General features: G+C 44.2%; 1 protein-coding gene and 1 long non-coding RNA gene across 4 annotated transcripts in view; one reads left to right on the forward strand and one right to left on the reverse strand.

Annotated features, from left to right (window-relative positions):
• Nucleotides 1-18,525, forward strand: part of Cfap53 (cilia and flagella associated protein 53) — a 76,885-nt gene extending 58,360 nt beyond the window's left edge. For 2 of the 3 annotated variants that reach the window (NR_029424.1, NM_028948.2), the window contains one exon: nt 18,064-18,525. Coding sequence is in view for 2 of the 3 variants with exons in the window: in NM_028948.2 (NP_083224.2) it covers nt 18,064-18,292 (229 nt within the window). In the remaining variant the exon portion in view is untranslated. The remainder of the gene's footprint in view (nt 1-18,063) is intronic. The other variant, XM_011247012.2, reaches the window with a different exon arrangement.
• Nucleotides 5,027-6,282, reverse strand: Gm41773. Its single transcript, XR_877547.2, has 3 exons — nt 6,255-6,282; nt 5,791-5,910; nt 5,027-5,051 (listed from the first exon to the last, which is right to left on the reverse strand). It is a non-coding gene; the product is annotated as a predicted gene, 41773 (long non-coding RNA).
• Nucleotides 18,526-26,670: the final 8,145 nt, after the last annotated feature.

A 26,670-nucleotide genomic window follows, 5' to 3' on the forward strand; every position in this document is an offset into this window, starting at 1 on the left:
TTCCCTAAGGTTTGTAGGGCTCCATCTCTGCCATTTTTAATCACAATAGTGAGGGTATCCAACTCAGACTTACAAGAGTACTGCCCACAGATGTGTGGAGCCTTTCCCGGGGGCTGATATTGGGTTCCCACTAGCATAGGGGAGGAATTAAAGATACGGAGCCGTACAGGCACTGTTGGGTTTTATCTAGCAAGTGCTATGTCTTTAGAGCCATATTGACAGAATTTAGAGCTTGGATTGCACCAGGGCAAAGTATTCGTAGAGGGGAGAGCTTTTATTTCCTTTTAAAAGGTCAAAGAAGGGCTAGAGAATGCTTGTGGGAAGTGGGAGCCAGGACAAAGCCAGTTAAGGTTATCTAAAAAGCTCTGGAGGGAAGAGAAGAGAGAATTGTGTTTGAGGGGGAGAAGGGGAACAGCTTAAGAGGACATATCGAGGTCAGGGAAATTTCTGTGCCTAAGAATGTGATGAATGGAATATGCTGTATTTTGTGTGTATTTTAAATCTCCTGGAGGACAGGGAAGGTATCAATTGATCCTTAAGTAGGGTGGGGTAAGTAGAAAAATCTCCCCACACCAGGATGTCACCCATGTAATGGTAGATACTGAGACCTTTGTCTAAATAAGGTTTTGATGCTGTGACCACACCCTCCTGCAAGAGGGTGGGGCTGTTGGCCATTCCCTGAGAAAGAACTCTCCATTCATATCTTGAGGCCATCCCAGAGTCATTAATGGAAGTTACTGAAAACACAAAGTGTTCATTGTCTCAAGGTGGGGGGGGGGAAGAAAAAGCAGTCTTTGATGTCTAATACCAATGCAGGGACATTGGCAGAGATGGCTGGGACACAGGGCAGCCCCCTTTGGGGAGAACCCCAGACTCATATGGTTTCATTAATTGCCCTTAAATCTTGTAACAGTCTCCACCCCCCTGAGGTCTTTTTTACATTGAGCACAGGGGTGCTCCATTTGCGAGGGATGGATGTATTGTAGTAGAAGCTGCTCTATTACTAGTTGCATTGGAGCTTCAAGCATCCTCCCTTGATAAAGGTCACCGTTCAACCCAGATGACTTCATCTGAAAGCCAATCAAGGCAGGGAGTATTAAAATCAACAGCAGCCCTTAGAATTGGGGGGTGACGTGGAGGGGAGATTTTAAGGCTTTTTAGGGTATCGTTTTCTTTATATGTATGATCATCTATCCGGATGCAATTCCTTTCTGATTGGGTGCCAATCACCACTTTTAGGGCTTCTAAAATATCTCTCCCTAGAAGATTGGTGGCTCTATTGACGTTTAGAGAGCATTATCAGACTGGAAACTCCATCAGGGTCCTCCCATCTGTAGACCTGTTTGGTGAAGAGTGCACAGGAGCAGACCCCTAAGCCTAGAAGTTAGGGTCCAGGGGTTAGCTACCAATGAGGGATCTCGTTGTCCCAAAATCGGATCAATAAGGCATGTAAATGGCTTGTTATCTATTTTTATGGTTATGTCTGGGTAGCACCCTTCTGAGATGCTGGACACTGGAAAGTCCTCTATGGAAGCTGTTTTGCCTCTTATGATCCGGACTGAGGGTCATCCGCTTTAAGTTTAAAGGGTCTAGTTGCTTACAATTTTTGTCATAATAGGAGAGACTTTTTTTTAAACAGTGGAAACTTTTGCAATGAAAGACCCCCGAAGAGGGGAGACCCTCACTCAAGTCTCAGGATGATGTGACCTTGGAAGAACTCACGAGAGACCGTCCTTGCTGCAATCACACAAGGTTTATTGACAGGAACCAGCGCACTGGGACCGAGACTCGTATCCTGACCCGTCCAGCAGGTCCAGTTATTCGAGGGTCTCGAGGGGACCTTCTCCTAAGAACCAAATGGGGGGAGGGAGAGACGGAAACCAAATGCAAGGAAGCAGTCTGAGTAGCATCAAGGTCTCTCTGTATTCAGCAAGGCTCAAGGCTTAAATGCACAATCAAAAGGGGAAGTATAGGTACTTCTCAGTACAAGGGGTGGGGCAGTGGAAATGCACAAGCAAAAGGGGAAGTACAGGTACTTCTCAGCAGGAGGGGTGGGGAAGTGGAAATTTTTTTTTTGGCAGCTATACAGAGAAGCAGGAACTTGGTGGAATCAGGGTACATCTTGTGATCAGGACAACTGGCGCTGACTTAGGGCTGGAACATTCTGTGGTTGTTCTCGGAACGGTGCGTCGGTGGCCCGCTTTTGACCCCCTTTTCTTCTCGGGTGGGGGGAGGCCCAATCAAGACAATAGAGTTGTCTTAATAGCTCCCAACAGTATCCCACACAGGGGTAGAGGAGTTCGACCCCGAGTAGCTGGGAGAAGGGGTATTTAAAGGAAGAAACCACAACCCAAGCGGGTAGGGAGGGCGTCATTGGAAAATACCGAAAACACCAGTGAAAAATCACAAGGGGAAACTCCCTGCTTCTCAAGATTGTTCTCGGGATTTTAATCTAACTTTTGAGGTCAGCCAGTTCCTGGAACAGAATCACTGAACTGGCTAACCTATATTCTTGGCTCTACTCTGTTTGCTAGGTGGTCTGGATTTTTCCTGGTCTTTCAGCGACACCAGGGTCAGACTGTCTTAGGGGTGTTGGAGTCCTTTGTGGGGAGGGTCTTTTTAGACATTTTTTTCCATTGTCCTTTCTCTCCACATGTAAAGCATATCCCTTCTGTTTTCATTGCCGCCACCAAAACCTGAGCTACAGAAGTTACCTGGCATGATGATGTTCCTGTGTCTTGAGGAACTACAACCCACCTATCACAGGGGTCAGTTTTTGAGACCTTGGCAGGCAAGCCTGGACTCAGAAGTCATGCCTTCCCCAAGTGGAGATCTCTGGTCCCTTTGGAGACTCATGTGATGTTTTGTTGAAGCAGACACAGGTGTTTTTAAGAAGGAGGTCTCTGGCTGCAGGGTCCAGAATTTTTCTCTCTATGCTTGTTTTTGTTCTAAAATTAAAATCAGATAGGGCCTTCTTCTGGATTTTGGTGGAGAAAGAGCAGGAAGGTGGTGGGGTCTTTTGAGTCAGAGGGCAAGTGATTCTATCCCAGATCTGGATTACATGAAGGCACACCTGGTTGTAGTAGCCTGCTGGCTGCACTGCCTGTCACATTCTTTTTTTTTTTCCTCCAATTTTTAATCAGGTATTTTCTTCATTTACATTTCAAATGCTATCCCGAAACTCCCCTATACCCTCCCCCCCCCCACCCTGCTTCCCTACCCATCCACTCCAACTTCTTGGCCCTGGAGTTCCCCTGTACTGGGGCATATAGTTTGTAAGACCAAGGGGCCTCTCTTCCCAATGATGGCTGACTAGGCCATCTTCTGCTACATATGCAGCTAGAGACACGAGCTCTGGGGGGTACTGGTTAGTTCATATTGTTGTTCCACCTATAGGGTTGCAGACCCCTGCAGCTCCTTGGGTACTTTCTCTAGTACTCCTCCATTGGGGGCCCTGTGATCCATCCAATAGCTGACTGTGAGCATCCACTTCTATGATTGCTAGGCCCTGGCATAGTCTCACAAGAGACAGCTATAACAGGGTCCTTTCAGCAAAATCTTGCTTTTGTATGCAATGGTGTCAGCGTTTGGAGGCTGACTATGGGATGCCTGTCACATTCTTATGGAAAAAGCTCCCTGGCCAAAAATATCTTCAGATTCCCACGGATGTCATCCCAGTTCTGATTTCTCCTTATTTTATCTACTTATTTATTTATTTTTGAGGTATTCATCTCCTAGAGGCAAAAAGCCTCCCATTGTAAAAAGATTGGAATGGGCAGGGAGGAATGGCAAATATCTCACCCATCTTAGGGGTATTTAGGGTGAAATTTTGACTCTAAAAGATCGATTTGATCCACGGTGCACAAATGCCATCTTCCTTTATGGGTCGTCTGAGTTCTTTTAAGGCTTGATATGGGTACCAGTTAAGTGTTTTATTTCATGTGGGGTTCATATGAACTGGGAATGCCTGGAGTTCCAGGTCCATACCAGAGTCATGAGTAGAGTGGGATAGGGAGTTAGCCAGGGGCTTAGTTGGCATTTTTTCCCACTTTTGCAACAGAATCATGGAGATTGCAAAGCTGTTACATGGTAGAGGGCTAGGGGTAAGAAGTCGAGGAAGTTACATAGCATTTCTTCCCTCCCTCTCTCTTCTCTCCCCTCCCCTTTCCTCCTCTCTCTCCTCCTCCTCCTCCTCTCTATCTGAGGGGAGATTTCCTCCCTCTCCCTTCCTCCCCCCCCCCCTCCTCTGCATCTCTTTGTGGGTTTTTGGAGTCACTTTGTTGGCTTTGTTGGAAGGAGAAGCAGGGAGTGCTCTCTCTCCTCTTTGAGGGAGGAAGGTGTAGTAGGAAGAGCTTCAAGTTGGTATGGCTATCTGCATGCCTTTGAAATGGCATCCTGTGGGCTCTAGGCTCAGTGGGCAGGGGGAGAAAAGGTGGGTGGGGCTGAGAGCTTGTGTAGGGCTCCCTCCAAGTGGTAGAAAGCAGGTAGGAGTAGGTATATAGTTTTGTTCTAGTTTAGGGGTGGGGAGATATGGAATAAGGCACTATTTAGGGCGCTGATTCTCAGACTTAGTGAGCAGAGCGTTCTCAGTGGGCCCTGTTCTAAGTGCACTGTGGTCCTATGTGAAAGACCCTCGAAGGGAGACCCTCACTGAAGTCTCGGGATAATAGTAGAACCTCAAGAACTCACGAGAGACCAAGCTTGATGCAAACCATACGAGGCTTTATTCAAGGAAAGCCAGAGCTCTGGGGACGACTTGTATCCCACACAGGGGTTGAGGAGTTGACCCCGAGAGGAAAGGGGTCCCAGTTTTTACAGGCCCTCAGGGGGTTAAGGAGAAAGAGGGAGTAGGGGATTTCCCGATCTAAACAATATCTATTCTAAAATGATTTCTCAAGAAATGGGTGTGGGAGGGGTACAAGAAAAGAGTCTGGTGCAGGTGCAGCAACTCCGGCTTGGCCCAGCTGTGGTTGCTGGGGAGATTTTCCGACTCTTCCCCAGCAACGAATATCACAAACACCTGGCAGTGGGCTGCAGCAGTGGGCACACACCTGGGTTCAAGGAACGGTCAGAACATTGGCAGACACACGGGTTCAAGGAGCGGCCAGAGCATTGTGCACCTCGATTTTTCTAAATCAGTGAAGCTAGTTCTGCTGACAATGACATCTATTTTGTCAATTTCAGGGCTTCTGTGACCTCTTACATTCTGTCAGGATCGTTCATATGCATTGTTGGATAAAACATACTATAGGCAGAAAATCAGGGGAGGGAGGGAGGGAGGGAGGGAGGGAGGGAGGGAGGCTTTCCTTCAGCTGAGGTGAGAGAAGCGACTCGGGACAGTGGAGTCAGGACTCTAAATATTAACGGCCATGCATGGTGCTATCTGAAGGACCTCTTCTGAAAACAAGGAGGCTTGTATTTTGGTGAGTCTTATTTCATGAGATTTTAAGAGCACATATTTCCCTAATCTAAGGATTAAAACAAACAAACAAAATCAAACAAACAAATAAACAAAAAAAGGAGCTGTTGCCCATAATAGAAAAGTAAAGAAAATGCTTTGTCCATTGAAAACTTTTCTGTGGCCCGGCCTTGATGGCTATCACAGAATTCTGCAGAGGCCGGAAAATGTCATCCTCTCGGCAGGTTTTAAGAATTCCAGCAACCACCCTAAGTAGCATTTACTAATCATTGAATAACTATTTTTAAATTTTTGTTTCAAGGAGAAAAATAAAGGTAGGTTTTTGCCACCACCACTCCCAACCCCTCCACCCCCCCCCCCCCCACACACACCATGGGCTGTCGGGTTCCAGACAGAGGTTTAGAGACCTTATGCCAAAACTGTCCAGTGCTCTCGCTAGGTATCGGTTGTCCTGTCAACATATCTGGATTCACATGCATGCCTTTATTATCCTGAGAATAAAGTAAGAAGAGTTAGATTGTCAGCCCTCATAGTGTGGAGGCTTAGGCCCCTTGGGCCAATGCCAAAGGCCTAGGGGCATTCACCCTTTCCCAAATAAAGTAAAGGTCCTGTCGAATCCACGAGGGTGTCAGCTCCCACCCAGTTTGTTTCTGCCTTTGGAGTATGAAGCTTGTCTCTCAGGACAAGTCCCAGGCTTGAGTGCTGGGGAGAAGTAGCCTTCTCCAAGAAGGTGTTCTGTGAAACAGCTCTCTTTATTCAGGGTAAGACAGGCTAAATAAACCTTGGTGAGTGGGGTAGGGAGTTTTCATGGTGAGCGTACATTATTGGTTCCTACCAAGATGCTGGGAGCGCTTCATTTGCATGAAGAGAAATTCCAGGTGCTTGCCAGACAGACCAGTCCTTATAGGGAGAGGAAGTTAAACCTGTAATTTTTTCACCAGGCTATGTGACTACCTCAACCTCAATGGTAGTGGAGGTGGGGGTTGCTGGTCGAACGGCTCACTTGCCTCACACCATTTATTCTCTCCTATCGACTGCAAGGGGGTTGAAATGGTGAAAGGAAAGGAGTGGAGAAAGGCGGAAGGACAGAGTAGCAAAGCAGCAAAATCTCTCCCTTTCCTCCAGGAGACATATTTCTCACCCACTGCCATCAGAGCGTCAGCCTGGAGGCTATTCCTCAGCTGTTAGATTTTGGCTGCAGGGCAGAGTACTGAGACAAAGGCAGGAAGGAGACCAGAGTCTGACCTCAACAAATGACTGGGTTATTAGCATGCACAGTGAGGGACAGCCTCTCTGCTAAGGGAGTGGAGGGTGTGTCCAGGGGTGGGGGAGGGGCTTTGGGTTCCTAGGGGCAGGTGATGTGCTTCCCTTAGGGGTAAGGAAGCCGGTAAGAACCTTGAGAGGTATATGTAGGCTACAAGGATCTCTTTTCCCTGCAACTGTTTGCTCGAGCAAGGCGGGCTATTTTGGGAAACAGGATGTCTCAGCCAAGGCCAGCTGTGACCTCATAGAAATCTGGTTTTTCCTGTTTTTTTTTTTTTCCAACCAAGGCATTCTGTCATGATCAGACTCTAATTCCTTGGGTCTGTCTGCTGTTCCAATTGTCTGGTAACTGGATACCACAGGAATACTGGGATTACAGATGCTACTGTGCCCAACTCCGTGTGGGTTCTGGTGACAAGAACTCAGGTCCCACCCCCCCCACCCCCCCATGTTAGCGTGGCAAGCATTTACCCATTGAGCCATTTTCCTAGCCCTAAGATCAAGATTTAAAAAAACAAAACAAAAGAAAAAAAATCCAAGCCAGATGTGGTAGCACACACCTATAATCTGCAATTGGTGGTGGAGATGAGGGACCCTCAGGGCTTTTCCAGGCCCCACCCTCCTTGCAGCTTCCCCCTCCCACCTGGAATCAAGGCTAGGCTAAGTTCCATTCTCCACCTGTAGGAACATTCTTGAGTAAGAAAATCTCAGTCTGTACTGACTGACAGTCACCTGACCCTCTGGAAAAGTCCCAGGTAGAGTTCAAATGCGTGTCATGCTGGCTAGCCATTAGATTTAAAGATCAATATGCTTAGCCAATAAGTTTGAACTGTAACCTTGCTGATGTAACCTGTGCCCCTAAAAAGTATAAAAACTGCTTGTAATAGCCATGCAAGGTCGCCTTCTAGTCACTTGCCATGAGGGACTAATTGGAGTTTGACCCTTGCTTTTGCATCGATCGATCTGCGTCTCAATGTCTCACTCAGGGGCGTCCTGAAGTAAGTACCACTGGAGGGTCAGGGTCTTACAGAGGCAAGAGGATTAGGAATTCAGGGCCATCCTCAACTACATAGTGGATTCAATGCCTACCTGGGCTGCCTGAGAACTGGTAACTACCAATGTGTCTTGAAACTAACTACCTAGGAACCCACCTCTTTAGCATAAACGGACTTGGTTTAGTGAACAAAAGAAGACATTCTTATTCCCTCAGGGGTTTTAGAGTGCTGTAACCTTGTTCTCCTACTGGAGGCAAAAGCTAAATGGAATTCTCATTAATCTACCAGCTAATATTAAAAAACCCTGCTTGTGCATGCAAGGGAAGCTAGTGCAGACCTGCAGTCCCAGCACTGGAGAGATGTAAGCGAAAATTAGGAGTTCAATGTATCCTTGGCTACATCGTGCGTTCAAGACCAGTGTAGGGTACCTAATAAACTGTCTCAATAAAAGGAAATAGCTGGGCAGTGGTGGCACATGCCTTTAATCCCAGCATTTGGGAGGCAGGGGCAGGTGGATTTCTGAGTTCCAGGCCAGCCTGGTCTACAGAGTGAGTTCCAGGACAGCCAGGGCTACAGAGAGAAACCCTGTCTTGAAATAAATAAATAAATAAATAAATAAATAAATAAATAAATAAATAAATAAAGGTACCCAAAATAAATGGTATAGTAGGTATAGGTGCTTGCCCCTAAGCCTGATGTTAATATTTGTTATGATGGTTTTAATAGAAAAGGCCTCTATAGTCTCAAATATTTGAATGTTTGGTCAATTAGGGAGTGGTACTACTTGAGAGAGATTAGGGGGTATGGCCTTGTGGGTGTTAGTGTGGCCTTGTTGGAGGACATGTGTCACTAGGGGTGGGCTTTGGAGTTTCAGAAGCCGAAGCCAGGCCCAGTGGATTGCACAGTGTCTTCCCGCTGCCATTGGATCCAGATGTAGCACTCTCAGTTGCCATGTCTACCTGTGTGCAGCCATGCTCCGTGCCATGAGTAAGATAAGACTACACCTCTGAAGCTGCAAGCCAGCCCCAATTCAGTTCTTTCCATTACAAGAGTAGCTTGGTCATAGTGTCTCTTCAGGGCGATAGGACTGACTCAGACACTTGCATTGATATCTAGGATCAGTGCTGTAACAAGAGCAGTGAGTTTTGCCCCATGAAAGGTAGGCTTGGGAAGGAGGGTGCTGGCCTCCATGATCTGAGCAAGGAGGGGGTGATTTGGCTGTTCCTGGATGGTGGTGAGGCAGTTTTGTTTTGTTTTGTTATGAGGCGCTGCCATCAATAAAGCCTCAGAGACAGAGACACTAGTAAGGTAGCAGAGTACCATAAGAGCATCGTCCATAACTTGAGAACAGGAGTGAAGGAGGTCTGTGGGAGAGGTGTCCATTGGCAGTCAGGTATCCCCCAATAGGTGAGGGCACGGATACAGGGATAAGGAAGGCTGACGGAGGGCTGAGTGCAGGGACCGGAGATACAAAGAGTAGTCTGAAGACGGAGACGTGAAGGATAGGCTGGGTGTGATGGGTAAATGTATTGTGTAATCGGTGGCATGAAGCTACAGGGACAGTTTGATGGGAAGTAAGTGTTAGAGTTTCTGGAATAAGAAAGGAGGTAGTGGTTAGGGACATTAGGAAGCGGGAACATCCTTGGATGAGAACCGCTGTCGGGGTAGCAATGAAAGGGATTGAGAGGGTTAGATGGGACCACTGTGGGGGTGCCAATCCAGAAAGGGATGAGAGGGTCCCTTACTCTATACCTAGCCTCTGTGGTTCTGTGGATTGTATCTTGCTTGGATCTATGTCCAAGAGTGATATAGCTGGGTCTTGGGGTAGACTGACTCCCAGTTTCCTGGGGGAAATGCCACACTGATTTTCATAAGTAACTGTGCAAGTTTACAGTTCCAACAGCGATGGGTGAGTGTTCCCCCTTACTCCACATCCTTACCAGGATAAGATGTCACTTGCTTTATTGATCTTAGGCATAAGCCATTGTGATGGTAATAAGATGGAATCACAAAGGAGTTTTGTGTCAGGGTCCAGCCTTGACACAGGATCTGCGTCCTCAACTGGAAGCGGGGAATAATAATAAACAAACACAGCCAACTTTTCAGGATAGGCAGTTTTTTTTTTTCAGGGCTTAAAGTTTCTCCTCTCTCTCTCTCTCTCTCTCTCTCTCTCTCTCTCTCTCTCAGCTTGAAGCTGTGTACACACTTTCATTCCCTCCTTGGGCTGGAGGTTGTGCTCTCTTGTTCACTCCCACACGCCGTGCCTCCTCCTCCTCCTCTTCTCCTTCCTCTTCTTCTTTGTCTTCCACACACACACTCCACACACTCTCTACTCTCTCTCTCTCCCCCCTCTCTTTCCACACACACTTCACATTCTCTTCTTTCAATCCACACTCTCTCTCCCCTTTAACTTGCCCCAGTCTTTTATTGTTACTCCTAAAGCAGGCAGAAGAAAAAAAAAAAAAGAAACATTGTATAATCATTGCCAAATCAAATTCAAAAGAATAACCATATTACACAAAGAATCAAGAATTGCAACTGTTCCTCAAAGTTTTAAGCTTCCTCTAGTCCCAGACCTATGACCAAAATAATAATAATTGCAAACTTATCATTATTTAAACTTTAACTTTTGACTTATTATACTTCAGAGCTCAGAGCCCCAAGGTTACCTACATGCATTTTCCTGTGAAGCTCTAATGATAAATGACATGGGCAAAGCTGCCAGGAAGTGACCAGAAAGAATCAAGTTAACCCTTCACTTAGTAGTTCCACTAGCTTTCTGCTTCAGTACATTGCACACAGTGATTCTCTAAGAGTCCCAATGTTTTGATATACAATTAGTAAAATTATATATTTGCCAATATATAATTTTATGAATTCCATACTTTTTTATCCATATATATCCAAAGGAGACCAGAAACTATTCTCAAATGTGTAAAACTCATTTTATAACTTCAATATTTTTTTTCCTTTCTGAATTAAAGCACCCCGTGTTTGTGTTCCCTTATTCCATGATTGTGTCTCTCATACTAATTCTTTTTCATTATTACAGTAAATTCCTTCACTTTTTGGTAATGGATCCTGTATGACTCTAGCAGAATGTGGCTCTGTTTCATTTCCTAATATTTCTAGACATCATTCCTTTAAACTTTCTTTGCAAGCCAAACGTTAACCTGCAACTATGATTGTGCATTTATTACATTGTTTCCAAGATGAGAGCACATAACATGCACCTGGGCCATTAGGACTGTGCTGTGCTGTGCCCCGTGCCTCAGTTTTTAATTGTTTAAGAATCACCACATCAAAGAACCTCTAGTTTCACAGAATTCACCAGAGCAGGAGGAGAAGGGAGTAGGAAAGTCAGATAGAATAGAATAATTATGCACACCAAGGCCATCTGAAAACAGTCACACACAAATGAAATTGGTATAGCCATTGTTCAGAGCTAAGTTTAGGAGAAATGAGAACAATCTTTCTTTTATAAAGAGCTGCCTCAGGATGCTGAGGTGTCTCCAATCCTGGCCTATTGCACACAGTCCCTTATTTCTGATGGCTGGTCCCTTGGAGGGATGTGTCTACTGTTCCTCAGGGTCCCAGATGCCATCCTTTTTTACAGTCATTGTCATGGTATCATGGTATAGTGTCCCCAGCAGTTTTGGTTACTATTGTCCTGATGGTAAGAGATATTGAACATCTCTGAACATCTCTTCCTGTGTTTCTCAGCCAATTGAGTTTTATCTTTTGAGAATTCTGTTTAGATTTGTACTCCACTTTGCTATCTAGTTTTTCTTTTCTTTTCTTTTTTTAGTTCTTTATATATTTTGGATATTAACCCTCTTTGGATATTGACTGTGTAGTGGATAAAAATCTTTTCCCAATCTGCAGAATGCCAGTATATCTGGATGATAGTGTCATTTGTCATTATAGAAGCTTGTTTTTGGAAGGCCTCTACCAACCCAACCCTCCACCCACACTCACTTCTGACAGTACTAGGATCCTGTAGGCCTCACCTGTTTGAGAGGATGGGAAACCACAGCTGGCGTCCAGTACCCTTACACTGGTCTTTATTCCAATGTATATTTCTGGCTTGTTTATAAATAACAGTCAAGTGTCCATAGGTTGTATAGACTTATTCCATTAATCAATGTAAATACTACATTTATTTTTGTTCTAGTACTCTAGCTCTGTGGTACAATTTGAGACTGGTGATAGTATACCTCTAGGAGTTTTTTATTATACAGTATTGTTTTATCTTTCCTGGGTTTTTGTGTTTCCAGATAAAGGTAAAATTGTCCTTTCAAGATCTGTGAAGGGTCTTGGTGGAATTTTGACGGGGACTGCATTGAATCTGTAGATTGATTTTGATAGCATGGTCACTTTTACTATATCAATCCTACAGATCTATGAGAATGGAAGATTTTTTTCCATCTTCTGATATCTTCAACTTCTTTCCTTAATGTCTTCAAGTTTTATCATACAAGTCTTCACTTGCTTAGTTAGCGTTACCACAAGATAAGGATGATATTTCCCTGATTTCTTTCTAAATTTGTCATGTGTATATAGGAGGGGTACTGAATTTTTTTGAGTTAATTGTGTATTAAGATATTTTGCTAAAAGCGTTTATCAGCCATAGGCATTTCTTTTGTAGTCTATAATATCATCTGCAAATAGGGATATTTTGACTTTCTCCTTTGCAAATTGCATCCCTTTAATCTCCTTCAGCTGTCTAATGGCTCTAGCTAAAATTTCAAGTACTGTATTGTATAGGTGAGTAGATAACCCTGTTGTGTTCTTGATACTAATTGAATTGCTTCCAATTTCCATTCAAATTGTAGCTCTGGGATTGATGTAAACTGCCTTTATTATGCTGAGATATTTCCCTTACATCCCTAATCACTCCAGGATTTTCATCGTGAATGGGTGTTGGATTTTCTCGAAAGCATTTTCTGCATCTGAGAAGATGACCATGTGGTTTTTATCTGTTAGTTTGTTTATATGGTAGATTACAATTATTGATTTATGTATATTTAACAATCTCTGCATCTCTGGGATAAATCTCACTTGATCATGGTATATGATTTTTTGGATGTGTTCTTGGATTCTGTTTGCAAATATTTTATTGAGAAGTTTTGCATCTAATATTCATAAGGGAAATTGGTCTATAATTCTTTCTTTGCTGGGTCTTTATGTGATTTGAGTATTTGAGTTACCATGCCTAGTAAAATGAATTGGGCGATGTTACTTCAATTTCTATGTTGTGGAATAATTTTAGAGGTATTGGTATTAACTCTTTGAAACTCTGGTAGAATTCTATGTTAAAAACATTTGGCCCTGGGCTTTTTGTTGTTGTTGTTAGACTTTTAATTACTGCTTCTATTTCACTGAGATTTATAGGTCTGTATCAATTGTCTATCTAATCTTGATTTAACTTTAGTAAAGGAAATTTATCAACAATTATTCATTTCTTTTAGATTTTCTAATTTGGTCAAGTACAGGTGTTTAAAATATGTCATTATACATTCTCTGAATTTCTTTGGTGTCTGTTATGCCTCCCCCTTTATCTCTAATTTTGTCAATTTGGATACCCCTTCTCTGCCTATTTGGATTACTCTTTATTAATTTTTTTTTCTCAAAGAACCAACATTTTGTTCCCTTGATTCTTTGTATTGTTTTCTTGTTACTGTTGTTGTTGTTGTGCAATCATTATTTTTTTTTCTGGGTTATTGACTTCAGCCTTGAATTTGATTATTTCTTGCCTGCTACTGAAAGAACCTAGTGGGGAAACCCCCACTCAATTCCCGATTCGGGGTGCATCCAAAGAATCACGAAGAGACCATCTTGATGTAAACATACAAGGTAGTTTAATGACAGAGCTCCGGACCAATACGTATCTCACACAGGAGATAACAGATGTGGGCCTCGAGGCTCAAAAGTTAGGGGTTTATATAGGAAAGGAGTGGGGGTAGGGGAAGAATTGGCACAGCTTCACACAATTGGGCAGTTTAAACATCAGCGAGCAGTATGTGATAGTAACTTTAAAGGGAGGATGTTTATCTTGGTCAGCAGGACATCTGGCTAAGCCCAAACCATATCAGCAGGTGGCCCATTACTCATCTGAGCTTGTTTGGAGATTGTCCTTGTGTGCCTTTCTTATCTCAATGGCTAGTTGGTTCCTGACATGACTTTACAACCTTTGTTCTTTACTCTAAGCCCAAAAAGCCCTCTTAACTAGCAAGCCACATGAGTCATGAACCTTGAATAAACTTTCTGGCTAGGGCTTTGAAGTCTTGAATTTAGTTTTCTTTCTTTCACTACACCTTTTGGGTTGGATTTCTTTCTTTTTGTTCTAGGGCTCTCAGGTGTGCTGTTACGTTACTAGTATCCGATCTGTCTATTTTTGTTTAAATGCAGGCCCTTAGTGTTATTAACTTTCTTTTAGAACTGCCTTGAATCCCATACATTTGTGCATATAAAGAATTTACTTTCATTCAATTCTAGAAAATCGTTAATATGTTTTTTCTTGACCCATTTTTCATTTTTTTTCCTTTTGGTTTTTCGAGACAGGGTTTCTCTGTGTAGCCCTGGCTGTCCTGGAACTCACTCTGTAGACCAGCCTGGCCTTGAACTCAGAAATCCACCTGCCTCTACCTCCCAAGTGCTGGGATTAAAGGCGTGTGCCACCACTCCCCGACAACCTATTTTTCATTCAGTAGAGACCTGTTCAATTTCCATGAGTTTGTAAGCTTTCTGGTGTTTCTCTTGTTGTTCCTAACTGTTTAACCATGGTGGTCAGATAGGATGCAGGGCATTATTTCAATGGTTTTCTATTTTATCTGTTTTTGTTTCCAAGACTTGCTTTGTTACTGAATATGTGGCCAATTTTGGAAAAAGTTCCATAAGGCCCGAGAAGAAGGTATATTCTTTTGTGTTTGGGTGAAATGCTCTGTAAATATCTTTTAGGTCCATTCGTTTTATAATGTCAACTAGCTCCAGCATTTCTGCCTCATTTTTGTCTGGATGGCCTGTTTATTGTCAAGAGTGGGGTGTGAAAGTCTCCCACTATCAATGGGTGAGTGTCAATATGTGATTTAAGCTGTAGTAGTGTTTCTTTTATGAGATTTGGTGGCCTTGTGTTTGGTGCACAGATGTTAAGGATTGCAATGTCCTCTTGGAGGAATTCCTTTGGGGGAATCTATAGTTCTCCTTTTCTATCTCTTATGATTAGTTTTAATTCAATAAGTATTTTGTCAGTTATTAAAGATATAAACTTGTTTCTTAGATCTATTATGTTAGTCTGTGTCTTTTTTTTAATTGGGGAATTGAGACCACTGGTATTGATAGCAATCAATGAACAGCAGTTGTTGTTGTTGTTGCTGATGGTGGTGGTGGTGGTGGTGGTGGTGGTGGTGGTGGTGGTGTGTATGTGTGTTTTCACTGTTTTGACTTGCTGGTCTGGGATTATTTAATACTTGTGCTTTCTTGGGTATGGTTAACCTCTTAGGTTGGAGTTTTCCTTTTAACACCTTCCATGGATTTGTAGATATATAGTTCTTTAATTTAATTTTATCATGGAATGTCTTTTTCCATCTATTGCGATTGATTTTTTTCTGGGTATAGTAACCTTGGCTGGCATCTGTGGTCTCTTAGAGTCTGTAGAGCATTTCCCCAGGTCCTTCTGTTTTTTTTTAGAAGTTCATTCAGAAGTCAGGTATTTTTCTAATAGGTTTGCCTTTATGTCTTTTTCTGTTGCAGCTTTTAATGTTCTTTCTTTGTTCTGTGTGTTTACAGTTTTGTTTATTATGCACCACAGGAATTTCTTTCCTGGTTCAGTCTATTTTGTATTCTGTATGCTTCTTTTACCTTGATAGGCAGCTCCTTCATTTTTGGGGGTGGGGGGTGAAATTTCTCTGTTTAGTCCTGGCTGTCCTGGAACTCACTTTGTAGACCAGGCTGGCCTCGAACTCAGAAATCCTCCTGCCTCTGCCTCCCGAGTGCTGGGATTAAAGGCATGTGCCACCACGTCCAGCCCAGCTCCTTCTTTAGGTTAGGAAAAATTTCTTCTATGATTTTGTTGAAAATAATTTCTATGCCTTTGCCCTGGGTTTCTTCTCCTTCCTCTATTCCTATTATTCTTACATTTGGTCTTTTCATAGTATCCCAGACTTCCTGGGCTTTTGTGCCAGGAGAGTTTTTTAGATGTAGTATTTCTTTGACTAAAGTATCCATTTCTCCTACCATGTCTTAAATACCTGAGTTTTTTTTTTCTTCCACCCCTCATATTCTGTTAGTGAGGCTTTCCTATTCAAGTTCTTATGGTTTTCATGTCCAGATTTCCTTCACTTTGGATATCTTTATTAATTCTATTTCCACTTTGAGGACTTGAACTGCTTTATTCATTTCCTTCTGTTGTTTGTCTGTATTTTCATGGATTTCTTTAAGAGACTAATTAATTTCCTCTTTAAGGAGCTCCATCATATTCACAAAGGTGATGTTAAGGCCCTCACTTGGTTTTCGGCTGTGTTGCATTTCTCCAGACCTACTGCAGTGCTTCCTGAGTTCTGGTGGGGACATATTTCCTTGGCTCTTGTTGTGTGTTTATGCTGGTATCGAGGCATCTGGGTTTGGGAAGATTGTAATTTGAGGTGCTGATATCTGTGTGGTCCAATGGAGAAAGGGGGAGGGGAATGGGGGTGCAGCAGGTGTTCTGCTGTAGAGCTGGTGATGAGACTGGGGGCTTGGATTTGGAGGAGAGGTGGGGAGGTGAAGATCTGCAGTTAGCCTACCTATTTCCTTGGCTGGTGTGGCCAGTATGTTCTCAGGGAATGGCTGCTTGTGGGTGGGGCTGGGGTTATGGGATGAGTGGGAGAAAGGGAAGCTAGAGGAGAAGGTCTATATGATCCATTAGAGATGGGGGTCAGAGAGCAAAGGGAGACCGCAGCAGGCGTTCTGCTACAGATCTGTGAACAAGACCGCTAGGGTTGTTTTAAAGAGCTGTCTATACTTGTTCTTCAGACCAGGCTTTTGGTTTAAGATGGTGGCACAGTCATTCTGTCAGTATCATGATGCAACAACTAACTAGAGTTGCCTTTTTTATTTATTCAAAAATAAAGTATTTATCTTTATTGTATATGTATACATGATTTGCTGGTACCACACATGTGCCTTGTGACCTCAAGCTGAAAGAACCTGACAGAATGAAAAAATTCATGAAAGCCTCTAGACTGGCATCCAACATGGACCTCACTATTGACAAGAAAATAAACATTTAACTTGCTCCATTGATTTAGAAAATGTTTGTGCACAATGTTCTAACCATTCTTTGAACTCACATGTTTGCCAATGTTCTGACCGTTCTTTCAACCTGTGTATTTGCCAACCACTGTAGCCCTTTGCCAAGTGATTGTAATCTGGTTGCTGGGCTGAAGTCAGAAAATTTCCCCAGCAACTTCAGATTGGGCCAATCCTGAGTTGCCCCACATATCAGCCGGTAGCCAATAGAGTTGCATCACCCCTGTGCCTGTGCACGACTCCTTCCTTGTACCCCTCCCATACCCATTTCTTGTGAAATAACCTTAGGTTAGATTGTTAGCTGGGCATGATGCCGCACGCCTTTAATCCCAGCACTCAGGAGGCAGAGGCAGGCAGATTTCTGAGTTCGAGGCCAGCCTGATCTACAGAGTAAGTTCCAGGACAGCCAGGGCTATATAGAGAAACCTTGTCTCGAAAAACCAAAAAAAAAAAAAAAAAAAAAAAAGAAAGAAATTGTTTGCTTAGAGACATGTGATTTGGAAATGCCCTACTTTCCCCCTCCTCCTTCCTCCTTGAGGACCCATAAAAGGAGGGTCCCATTTCACTTCTGGGTCGACTCCTCTACCCCTGCATGGGATGCGAGTCATCCCCAGAGCTTTGGCTATCCCCAAATAAAGCTTCGTGTGATTTGCATCAAGCTTGGTCTCTCGTGAGTCCTTGGGGGTCCGCAGCTATCCTGAGACATGAGTGAGGGTCTCCCTTCAGGGGTCTTTCAAAGCCAGAAGAGGGTATTGGAACTCTTGGGACTGGAGTTACAGATTGCTGTAACATATAACTTGGTTGCTGGGAACCAAACTTGCATCCTCTAAAAGAGCAGTCAGCAGTCTTAACCTCTGAGCCATCTCTCCAGCAATGGAGTTTCTTAAAATATTAAAAAATAAAATAAAACAAACAAAAATGCCCAACAGACCTGTCACAGGACCTAACAATCTCAGTTCTTGGTCTCAAAGTGATATTTACTTAACTAGACCACATTAATGGAAACATTAAGTATATTCATTATATTTCCTGATGATGGTATAAATATATCCAAATGGTAATTTTTAATGTTATACTTTGTTACCTTTAAAACATTAGGCGCTGTGCTTTGGCTGAGGAGTATAGGAATCAACTTCAGATGCAGATTGCCCACCAGCAGCAGGCTCGAGAAGCAGAAAAGGAAGAGGAACGCCAGGAATTTGAAGCAGGGTTGGCAGCAAACAAAGCCTGCCTGGACAAAATACAGAGGATCCTCTCTGAGAATCAAGCTCTGTCCCAGAATGTCCACCCCATGCGAAGGGGTTACCCTGACAAGCCTCCTCTATAGTTTTATATAAATCAATGTATGTTTTCTGGGTCTTTCAATATTTTTTTTAACTACACCTTTTGACTAATGGATAAACGCTTATTCTCCGAGTTTGTATACTTTATTAGACATAATTTTCTTCCTTCAAATGAATTTGTTCTTTGGATACTAGTTAAATCTATATTGCTATAGCAAAAAAAAAAAATCTGACATTGTCAACTTAAAAAGAATAAAGATTTATTTTAGCTTCTGGTAACAGAGGGTTGCAGTATAGTTTGTGTGGTTTTGCACGAATGTAAAACTGTTGTTTGGTGGTTTGCCAAAATCCTGGAGACATGAATTAGTAAAGAAAATGGGTTTGTTTATAATTTGGCCCATATTTTGGCTCACCTGGTGTGACAAACCACTGACCAAAAGTAACCTGGGGAAGAATGTGTTTGTCTTACACTTCCAAACCACAACCATCACTGTGGGAAATCAGGCTCAAGACAGGCAGGAACTTGAAAAAGAAACCTTTTCTTTTATGTTGCGGGACCCCAGATCACCAGAAAGCCTTTGAAGAAATTAAAAGGGCCCTACTGACGGCCCCAGCCTTAGCCTTGCCTGACCTAACCAAACCTTTCCCTCTCTATGTGGATGAGAGAGCAGGGTTCGCCAGAGGAGTCCTTACTCAGACTTTGGGACCTTGGAAAAGGCCAGTGGCTTACCTATCCAAGAAGTTAGACCCTGTTGTGGCCTTCTTGCCTGAAAGCTATTGCAGCCTCCTTCCCTTTGCCCTATTCCGAGTTTGGAACATCCCAGGGCAATTTAAACTCACCCCTTATGAGATCCTGTGTAGGGGACCACTGTGGAGAGCCGTGCCGCGAGCAATCGTGTGCGTGCCGCAAGGAATTGCTGAGGAGAGCCGTGTGTGCCATGAGCAATCGCCATTATAAGATGGCGCTGGCCTCCGCTGTGCCTAACTAGTAAACAAGCCTTGTACGCAGGTGCGAGAGTGAACTCACTCCTAGTCACTGCCCATTCTCGGGGCGTAATAGTGGGGTGATGGGCAAGCAACAAATCAGGAGCTGTCACGCCACATCAGGTGCTGAAACGTCACGCTGCGGGCTATATAAGCAGCGCCATTTTCCCGGTTCGGGGTCTTCCTGAAGAAGTAAGCAATAAAGCTTTTGCCGCAGAAGATTCCGGTGGTTGCGTCTTTCTTGCCGGTCGAGTGGGACGCAATAAGTGGCACCGAGGAACCCGGGAACTTTATACCATCACACCGGCACAAGGAAGATCCCTCGTTCGCGGGGCAGAACCAGAACTGCGGGACAAAAGGCTCTGCAAGGTACGAACAGTCTTGAAATTTCTCCAGAGTTAGACGCCCTTTTGATTGTTTGCACGGCAATTGCACTTTTCCTTTCGGTTTCATTTTGCTTCCACCGCTGGAACTGCTGACTGGTTCTTAGTCGCAGTCAGGCCTGGACAGCGCCTGGACAGCACCCAGTTTCAGTCACGGTCAGGACTGGACAGTGGCAGTATGGGAGTCTCCCATTCTATAGTAGTTGCCTTATGCTCGGTCCTGAAGCAGTGTGGCCTAAAAATCGCCACTAAGACCTTAGAGGAATTTGTCAGGGAGATAGACCGTGTGGCACCATGGTATGCTTGCTCAGGGTCGTTAACTGTCACCTCTTGGGACAAACTGAAAGGAGATCTAGTTAGGGAACAGCAGAATGGCAAATTTAAAGCAGGGATCATGCCGTTGTGGAAATTGGTGAAATTGTGTTTGACAGATGAGGATTGTCAGCAAATGGTAGAAGCGGGGCAGAATGTTCTGGACGAAATTCAAGAAAGTCTATCAGAGGTAGAGCGGGGAGAGAGAGTAAAAGTAGAGAGGAAACAAAGTGCACTGAAGAATTTAGGCCTTTCCACGGGCCTTGAGCCCAAGGAAAAGAGATATAAAGGAAAGAATGCCTTGGGAGAGATTAGAAAAAGGGATGGAAAGGGAGAGAAGAAGGGAGATCGAGCTGGAGAGGTACATAAAGAAAGGAGCCTCTACCCACCACTAGATGAGTTTAAGCAGCTAGCTGTCAGTAGCTCAGAATCGGATAAGGAACTTAGCTCCTCTGAAGAAACGGACTTGGAGGAGGAAGCAGTTCGTTATAAGGGAGAAAGGTACCAGCAAGATAAAAAGCGAGCTACTCAGTCCAGAAAAAGTCAAAAAGCGGCTGGCGAAAGCCAGCTTGCTGCTCGGCCTCCAGACTGTCGGCTTCAGGGTCCTAGTGCACCTCCGTCTTATGTGCAGAGGTAGTTGTCAATTTTTACCTACTCCTCATGTAGGGGTAAACCCTCGTGGTGTCAGGCCATTGCAGGTCTGGCAAATGGATGTCACTCATATTTCCTCCTTTGGGAGAAATCAGTATTTACATGTTTCCATTGACACCTGCTCTGGTGTAATGTTTGCCACACCTTTAACAGGTGAAAAAGCCTCTCATGTTATACAGCACTGCCTAGAAGCGTGGAGTGCTTGGGGCAAGCCCACAATTCTTAAAACGGATAATGGGCCACCATATACTTCTACTAAATTTCAACAATTTTGTCATCAAATGGATGTCACACACTTGACTGGCCTTCCTTATAATCCTCAAGGACAAGGCATTGTGGAACTTGCCCACATGCACACTCAAATCTTATAAAACAAAAAGAGGGAGTTGATGAGATTCTGCCCTCAGTGCCAAGAGTAGCGGTATCTATGGCGCTCTCTACTCTTAATTTTTTGAATCTCGACGAGAAGGGACATTCTGCAGCTGAGGGACATAGCTCAGACCCTGATAGACCAAAAGAAATGGTCAAATGGAAGGATGTTTTAACTGGTCTGTGGAAAGGCCCGGATCCTATCTTAATCAGATCCCGGGGAGCTGTTTGTGTTTTTCCACAGAGTGAAGACAACCCATTTTGGCTGCCGGAATGACTCACCCGCAGGATATTCATCAAGGATGGCGCAGAAGATGCTGACCTCCCGAGGACTGTTCCTGATCCTGACAATGCTGAACTTGTCTCAGGTTCCTAGTATAATGGGCGAACAGAGATGGGCTATTCTCTCGACTTTCCCTAAACAAATGCCAGTTCGCCATGATGCTATAGTTTTTCCAAAATTCTTTACTACTAATAAAACAGTGGATTTGCCATATTTACCCTATGATCCCACCCGAGCACCATTAGGAGAAAATCGCTCTTTACTAGAACAGGGTTCTTTATGTTTTCAAATTAATGGACAAGGAAATTGTATCAACCTCACAGCCCGAGCTTTGGGGAAGTTTAATGAGCACCGAGGAGGTTGGGTGAGCACAACCCAAGATACTTCCAATGTAGATATAACCTTTACAAATTGGACCTTTTGGCAGGAGGCAATTTGGGTTAATGGTACATTTCTACCACCTAACTTTTCAGACAAAGAACGTCCCCACCAACCAAAAATAGCTCCTCATTGTAGCTTGGAAGATGAAGGGCTGATCCTGCCTTGGTCTGATTGTCAATCCTCCATCACTCGTTGGGCAGATCAGAGTAAAACTTTTTCGTTTTCTCCCAACATGATAGATGACCCAGAGAAGGAATTTGTTATGAAAAAGGGACTTTTCATACAGGACTTTAGAATGCATCCCTTTCACAAGTGGGTGCTTTGTGGAGTCAATGGCAGTTGTACAGAACTCAATCCTTTGATTTTTATCCAGGGAGGAGCAGTTGGAAAGGCTTCTTTTACTGGCATCTCAAGATTTGCTCAGTATTGGGGAATACATGATGCCTCCCAGGACTCTTATGGATATACTAATACCAGTGTAGAGATCACTGGGTTCAATAAAACTTTGGTAAACCAGATTAATTATCCATCTACCCCAGTCTGTGTTTACCCCCATTTCTTGTTTATTCTTTCAAATCATTCATTTGAAGTCTGTTCCAATGATTCTTGTTGGATTTCTCAATGTTGGGATGTAACAAAGAACACCCATGCCATGGTGGCACGGATCCCACGTTGGATCCCTGTTCTGGTGGAAACACCCTCCACCTTATCTCTGTTTCGACAAAAGAGAGATTTTGGCATTACTGCTGCCATGATCATAGCAATTTCAGCCAGTGTAGCTGCTGCTACAGCTGCAGGGTACGCTATGGCTAGTACGGTTCAATCAGGCACAAAATTAAATCAGCTTTCAGCAGATCTGGCTGATACTATCACTGTCCAAACTTCTGCTAGTACCAAGTTAAAGGGAGGGCTGATGATTTTGTATCAGCGCCTTGACCTGGCAGAGGAACAGACAGGTGTTCTATACCAGATGGCCCAGTTGGGTTGTGAAAGAAAAGTGGAAGCTCTGTGCATTACCAGTGTCCAAGAAAATTTTACTTATGCAGCTAATCTGTCTAGACAACTTTCTTTATATCTTGCAGGAAATTGGTCTGAAAGATTCGATGAGACCCTTGAGGCCCTGAGAGCGGACGTTCTAAAGATCAACTTGACACGAGTGGACCTGTCATTGACAGAGGGCCTCTCCTCCTGGATTTCATCTGCATTTTCTTATTTTAAGGAATGGGTGGGGGTAGGTTTATTTGGTGTTGCCACCTGCTGTGGACTTGTGTTCATGCTCTGGTTGGTTTGCAAGCTTAGAACCCAACAAACAAATGACAGGGTTGTGATAACTCAAGCACTTGCTGCCATCGAGCAAGGGGCCTCCCCCGAAATCTGGCTATCTATGCTCAAAAATTAGTTGACATTGGTGGCTGGCCTCTTTTGTAGAGTTCGCCCTAGGTCATTTAGTAGTTACTGTCACATAGCACTGTGGTATCCAGGGACGGGCAACTTTCCTCATGCACAGATCAACCTAAGACATGGGGCCCAGTGGCGATAGGGTTACCTATGACAGGAAAGGCTGTGACATTGGAGGAACGACCTAAGACAGGAGCCACAGCAGATGGGCATAATTACACAGGCCTAGACCAGCCTCAAATTTTAATAAAATAAAAAGGGGGAGATGTGGAGAGCCGTGCCGCGAGCAATCGTGTGCGTGCCGCAAGCAATTGCTGAGGAGAGCCGTGCGTGCCGCGAGCAATCGCCATTATAAGATGGCGCTGGCCTCCACTGTGCCTAACTAGTAAGCAAGCCTTGTACGCAGGTGCGAGAGTGAACTCACTCCTAGTCACTGCCCATTCTCGGGGCGTAATAGTGGGGTGATGGGCAAGCAATGAATCAGGAGCTGTCACACCACATCAGGTGCTGAAACGTCACGCTGCGGGCTATATAAGCAGTGCCACTTTCCCGGTCCGGGGTCTTCCTGAAGAAGTAAGCAATAAAGCTTTTGCCACAGAAGATTCCGGTTTGTTGCTTTTTTCTTGCCGGTCGAGTGGGACACAATAGACCACCACCACTCACTGAGTCAGGTGGAGTGTTTGAGCCTGATGCTGTTCTTTCTAAACCTTTGTTTGCCCGCCTAAAGGCCCTTGAGGTGGTGAGACACCAGACCTGGGAACAACTGAAAAAAGTATATAAGGCTGAAGACTTACACGTGCCGCACCAGTTCCAAATAGGGGACATTGTCTTTGTCCGGCGGCATAGGGTCAGGAATCTTGAGCCTCGTTGGAAAGGGCCATACTTGGTACTCTTGATGACCCCTACAACAATGAAGGTTGAAGGCACCTCTGCTTGGATCCATGCCTCCCACGTGAAGCGAGCTCCTGAACTGCCCAAAGATGAATGGAAAGTGGAAAAAACTATGGATCCTTTTAAGCTTTAATTCAGGTGAAGGATTACAATCCTCATGCCCCTCAGCAGCTCACCTGGCAGCTCATAGACCCCATCCCGGGTACCATTATAAACAGCACACAGCAGGTCGCTCCCCCAGGGACTTGGTGGCCTCCCCTACATTTTTGCTTCTGTCAGATCAATTCTGTGGTTGAAAGCACCCCCTCCCCAATCTGGCTCACAGTTACAGGTTCTACAGTTGCCCTGAGTCTGGAAAAGGCCCACAATGTGGAGGGGCCCCAGGATTTCTTTTGCAGGAGATGGAGTTGTGTTACTTCGAATGATGGAGACTGGATATGGACTATGTCATCTACTGGAGATAAGCTGGCTTTTTTCCTTTGTCAACCCAGGACCTGGCAAATATGCGGCAATGGAGTTATATAAAGACAAGACATGCACCTCAACTGACTTAGACTATATAAAAGTGCAGTTCACTGAAAAAGGAAAAGCGGCAGACTTTTCTTGGTGGCATAAAGGCATGACCTGGGGCATTGTGTTTTACCGACATGGAGGTGAGGTAGGATCATGTCTTCTTATTTGCCTAAAAATAGAAAATCCCCCAGCTCAACCAGTGGGGCCCAACAAGGTACTGCCTGATCAAGGACCCCCAACCCCCATACTGCCTCCTAAAGAGACCCATGTTTCTTCAGGGACTTCTACACCTAGCCCCTCACCAGGACCGGTCACTACTCCTTTGGCCTTGCCTTCCATAGGACAGAGGTTGTTGAATTTGATACAAGGAGCATTTTCAGTGTTGAATGGGTCTAACCCTAACATGATGGAGTTTTGTTGGCTCTGCCTTGCTTTAGGACCTCCTTATTATGAAGGAATTGCAGTATCTGGGGATTTTTAACAAAACCACCAGTCAGGATGCTTGTGTTTGGGGAACTAGTTATAGGCTAACTCTTACTGAGATTACAGGTGTGGGGACATGCCTGGGAAATCCACCAGCTGCCTACAAATGTTTATGTAATGATACTCTTAGGAGCCCTAAGACTTCTGACACCAGGTACTTGTTTCCAAGTCTAGATAAATGGTAGGCTTGTAGTACAGGACTGACACCTTGTGTGTTGACATCGGTTTTTGATGACACAAAAGATTACTGTGTGCTTGTACAGCTGGTACCTAGGGTCTTTTATCATCCAGCTAACATGCTTGAAGATGAGTTTGACAAACACCCTACCCGTTTTCAGAGAGAACCTATCTCCTTGACACTAGCAGTAATCCTGGGTCTTGGGGTAGCTGCTGGTGTTGGGACAGGTACTGCTGCCCTAATACAGGCCCCTTAGTACTTTAATGAATTAAGAATAGCCATGTATGAAGATTTGAGGGCTCTGGAACAATCTAACTCCAAGCTTGAGGAGTCTTTGACTTCCCTCTTAGAAGTAGTCTTACAGAATAGAAGGGGATCAGATTTGTTATTCTTTTTTTGTTTTGTTTTTTCAAGGCAGGGTTTCTCTGTATAGCTCTGGCTGTCCTGGAACTCACTTTGTAGACCAGGCTGGCCTTGAACTCAGAAATCTGCCTGCCTCTGCCTCCCAAGTGTTAGGATTAAAGGCATGCGCCATTCTTATAAGACAGAGGATTATGCGATGCTCTCAGAGAAGAGTGTTGTTTTTATGTGGACCATTCAGAAGTAATTAAAGACCCCATGAGTACACTTAGAGAAAGGTTAGACAAAAGACAGAGAGACAGAGAAGCGCATCAGGGATGCTTTGAGAGCTAGTTTAGTAGATCTCCTTGGATGACTACTCTGATATCTTCCCTTATGGGACCCTTCTTGATTTTGCTTCTGCTTCTAATTATAGGACCGTGTGTGTTAAATAAGCTAGTTACCTTTATTAAGGAAAGAATGAGTGCTGTTCAGATTTTGATGTTACGCCAGCAATATCATGCTTTACAAGGTCAAGAAAATCAATATTATGAATATACTGAAATCTAGTTCTATGATTAGAACTAGGTACTAGAAGAAATGAGGAAATGAAAGACCAGGAAAAATCCAGACCCCCTAGCAAACAGACTAGAGCCAAGAATGTAGGTTAGCCAGTTCAGTGACTCTGTTCCAGGAACATGACTAACCACAGAACAGATGATTACACAAGCCAGTTCAGAGACCCTGTTCCAGGAACTGGCTGACCACAAAAGTTAGATTAAACTCTTGAGAACAATCTTGAGAAGCAGGGAGTTTCCCCTTGTGATTTTTCACTGATGTTTTCGGTATTTTCCAATGACGCCCTCTCTACCCCCTTGGGTTTTGGTTTCTTCCTTTAAATACCCCTTCTCCCAGCTACTCAGGGTCAAACTCCTCTACCCCTGCGTGGGATACAAGTCTCGGCCCCAGCACACTGGTTCCTGTTAATAAACCTCGTGTGATTGCAGCAAGGACGGTCTCTCGTGAGTCCTTGGGGGGTCACGTCATCCTGAGACTTGAGTGAGGGTCTCCTCTCTTCTGGGGTCTTTCAGTTGCATGCTATGACTTTGTGCTATTCCTTGCCTCCCAACTGCCAAAATGCCCTTCAACCAGAAAAACCCTTATAGAGTGCTTCATGAGTAATCCTAGCACTCAGAAGGTAAAAGAAAGTGGATTTGTGTGAGTTCTAGGACTGCCTAGTCTACATTGGGAGTTTAC

Source organism: Mus musculus, chromosome 18 (assembly GCF_000001635.26).
Source record: "Mus musculus strain C57BL/6J chromosome 18, GRCm38.p6 C57BL/6J".
NCBI lineage: Eukaryota > Metazoa > Chordata > Mammalia > Rodentia > Muridae > Mus > Mus musculus.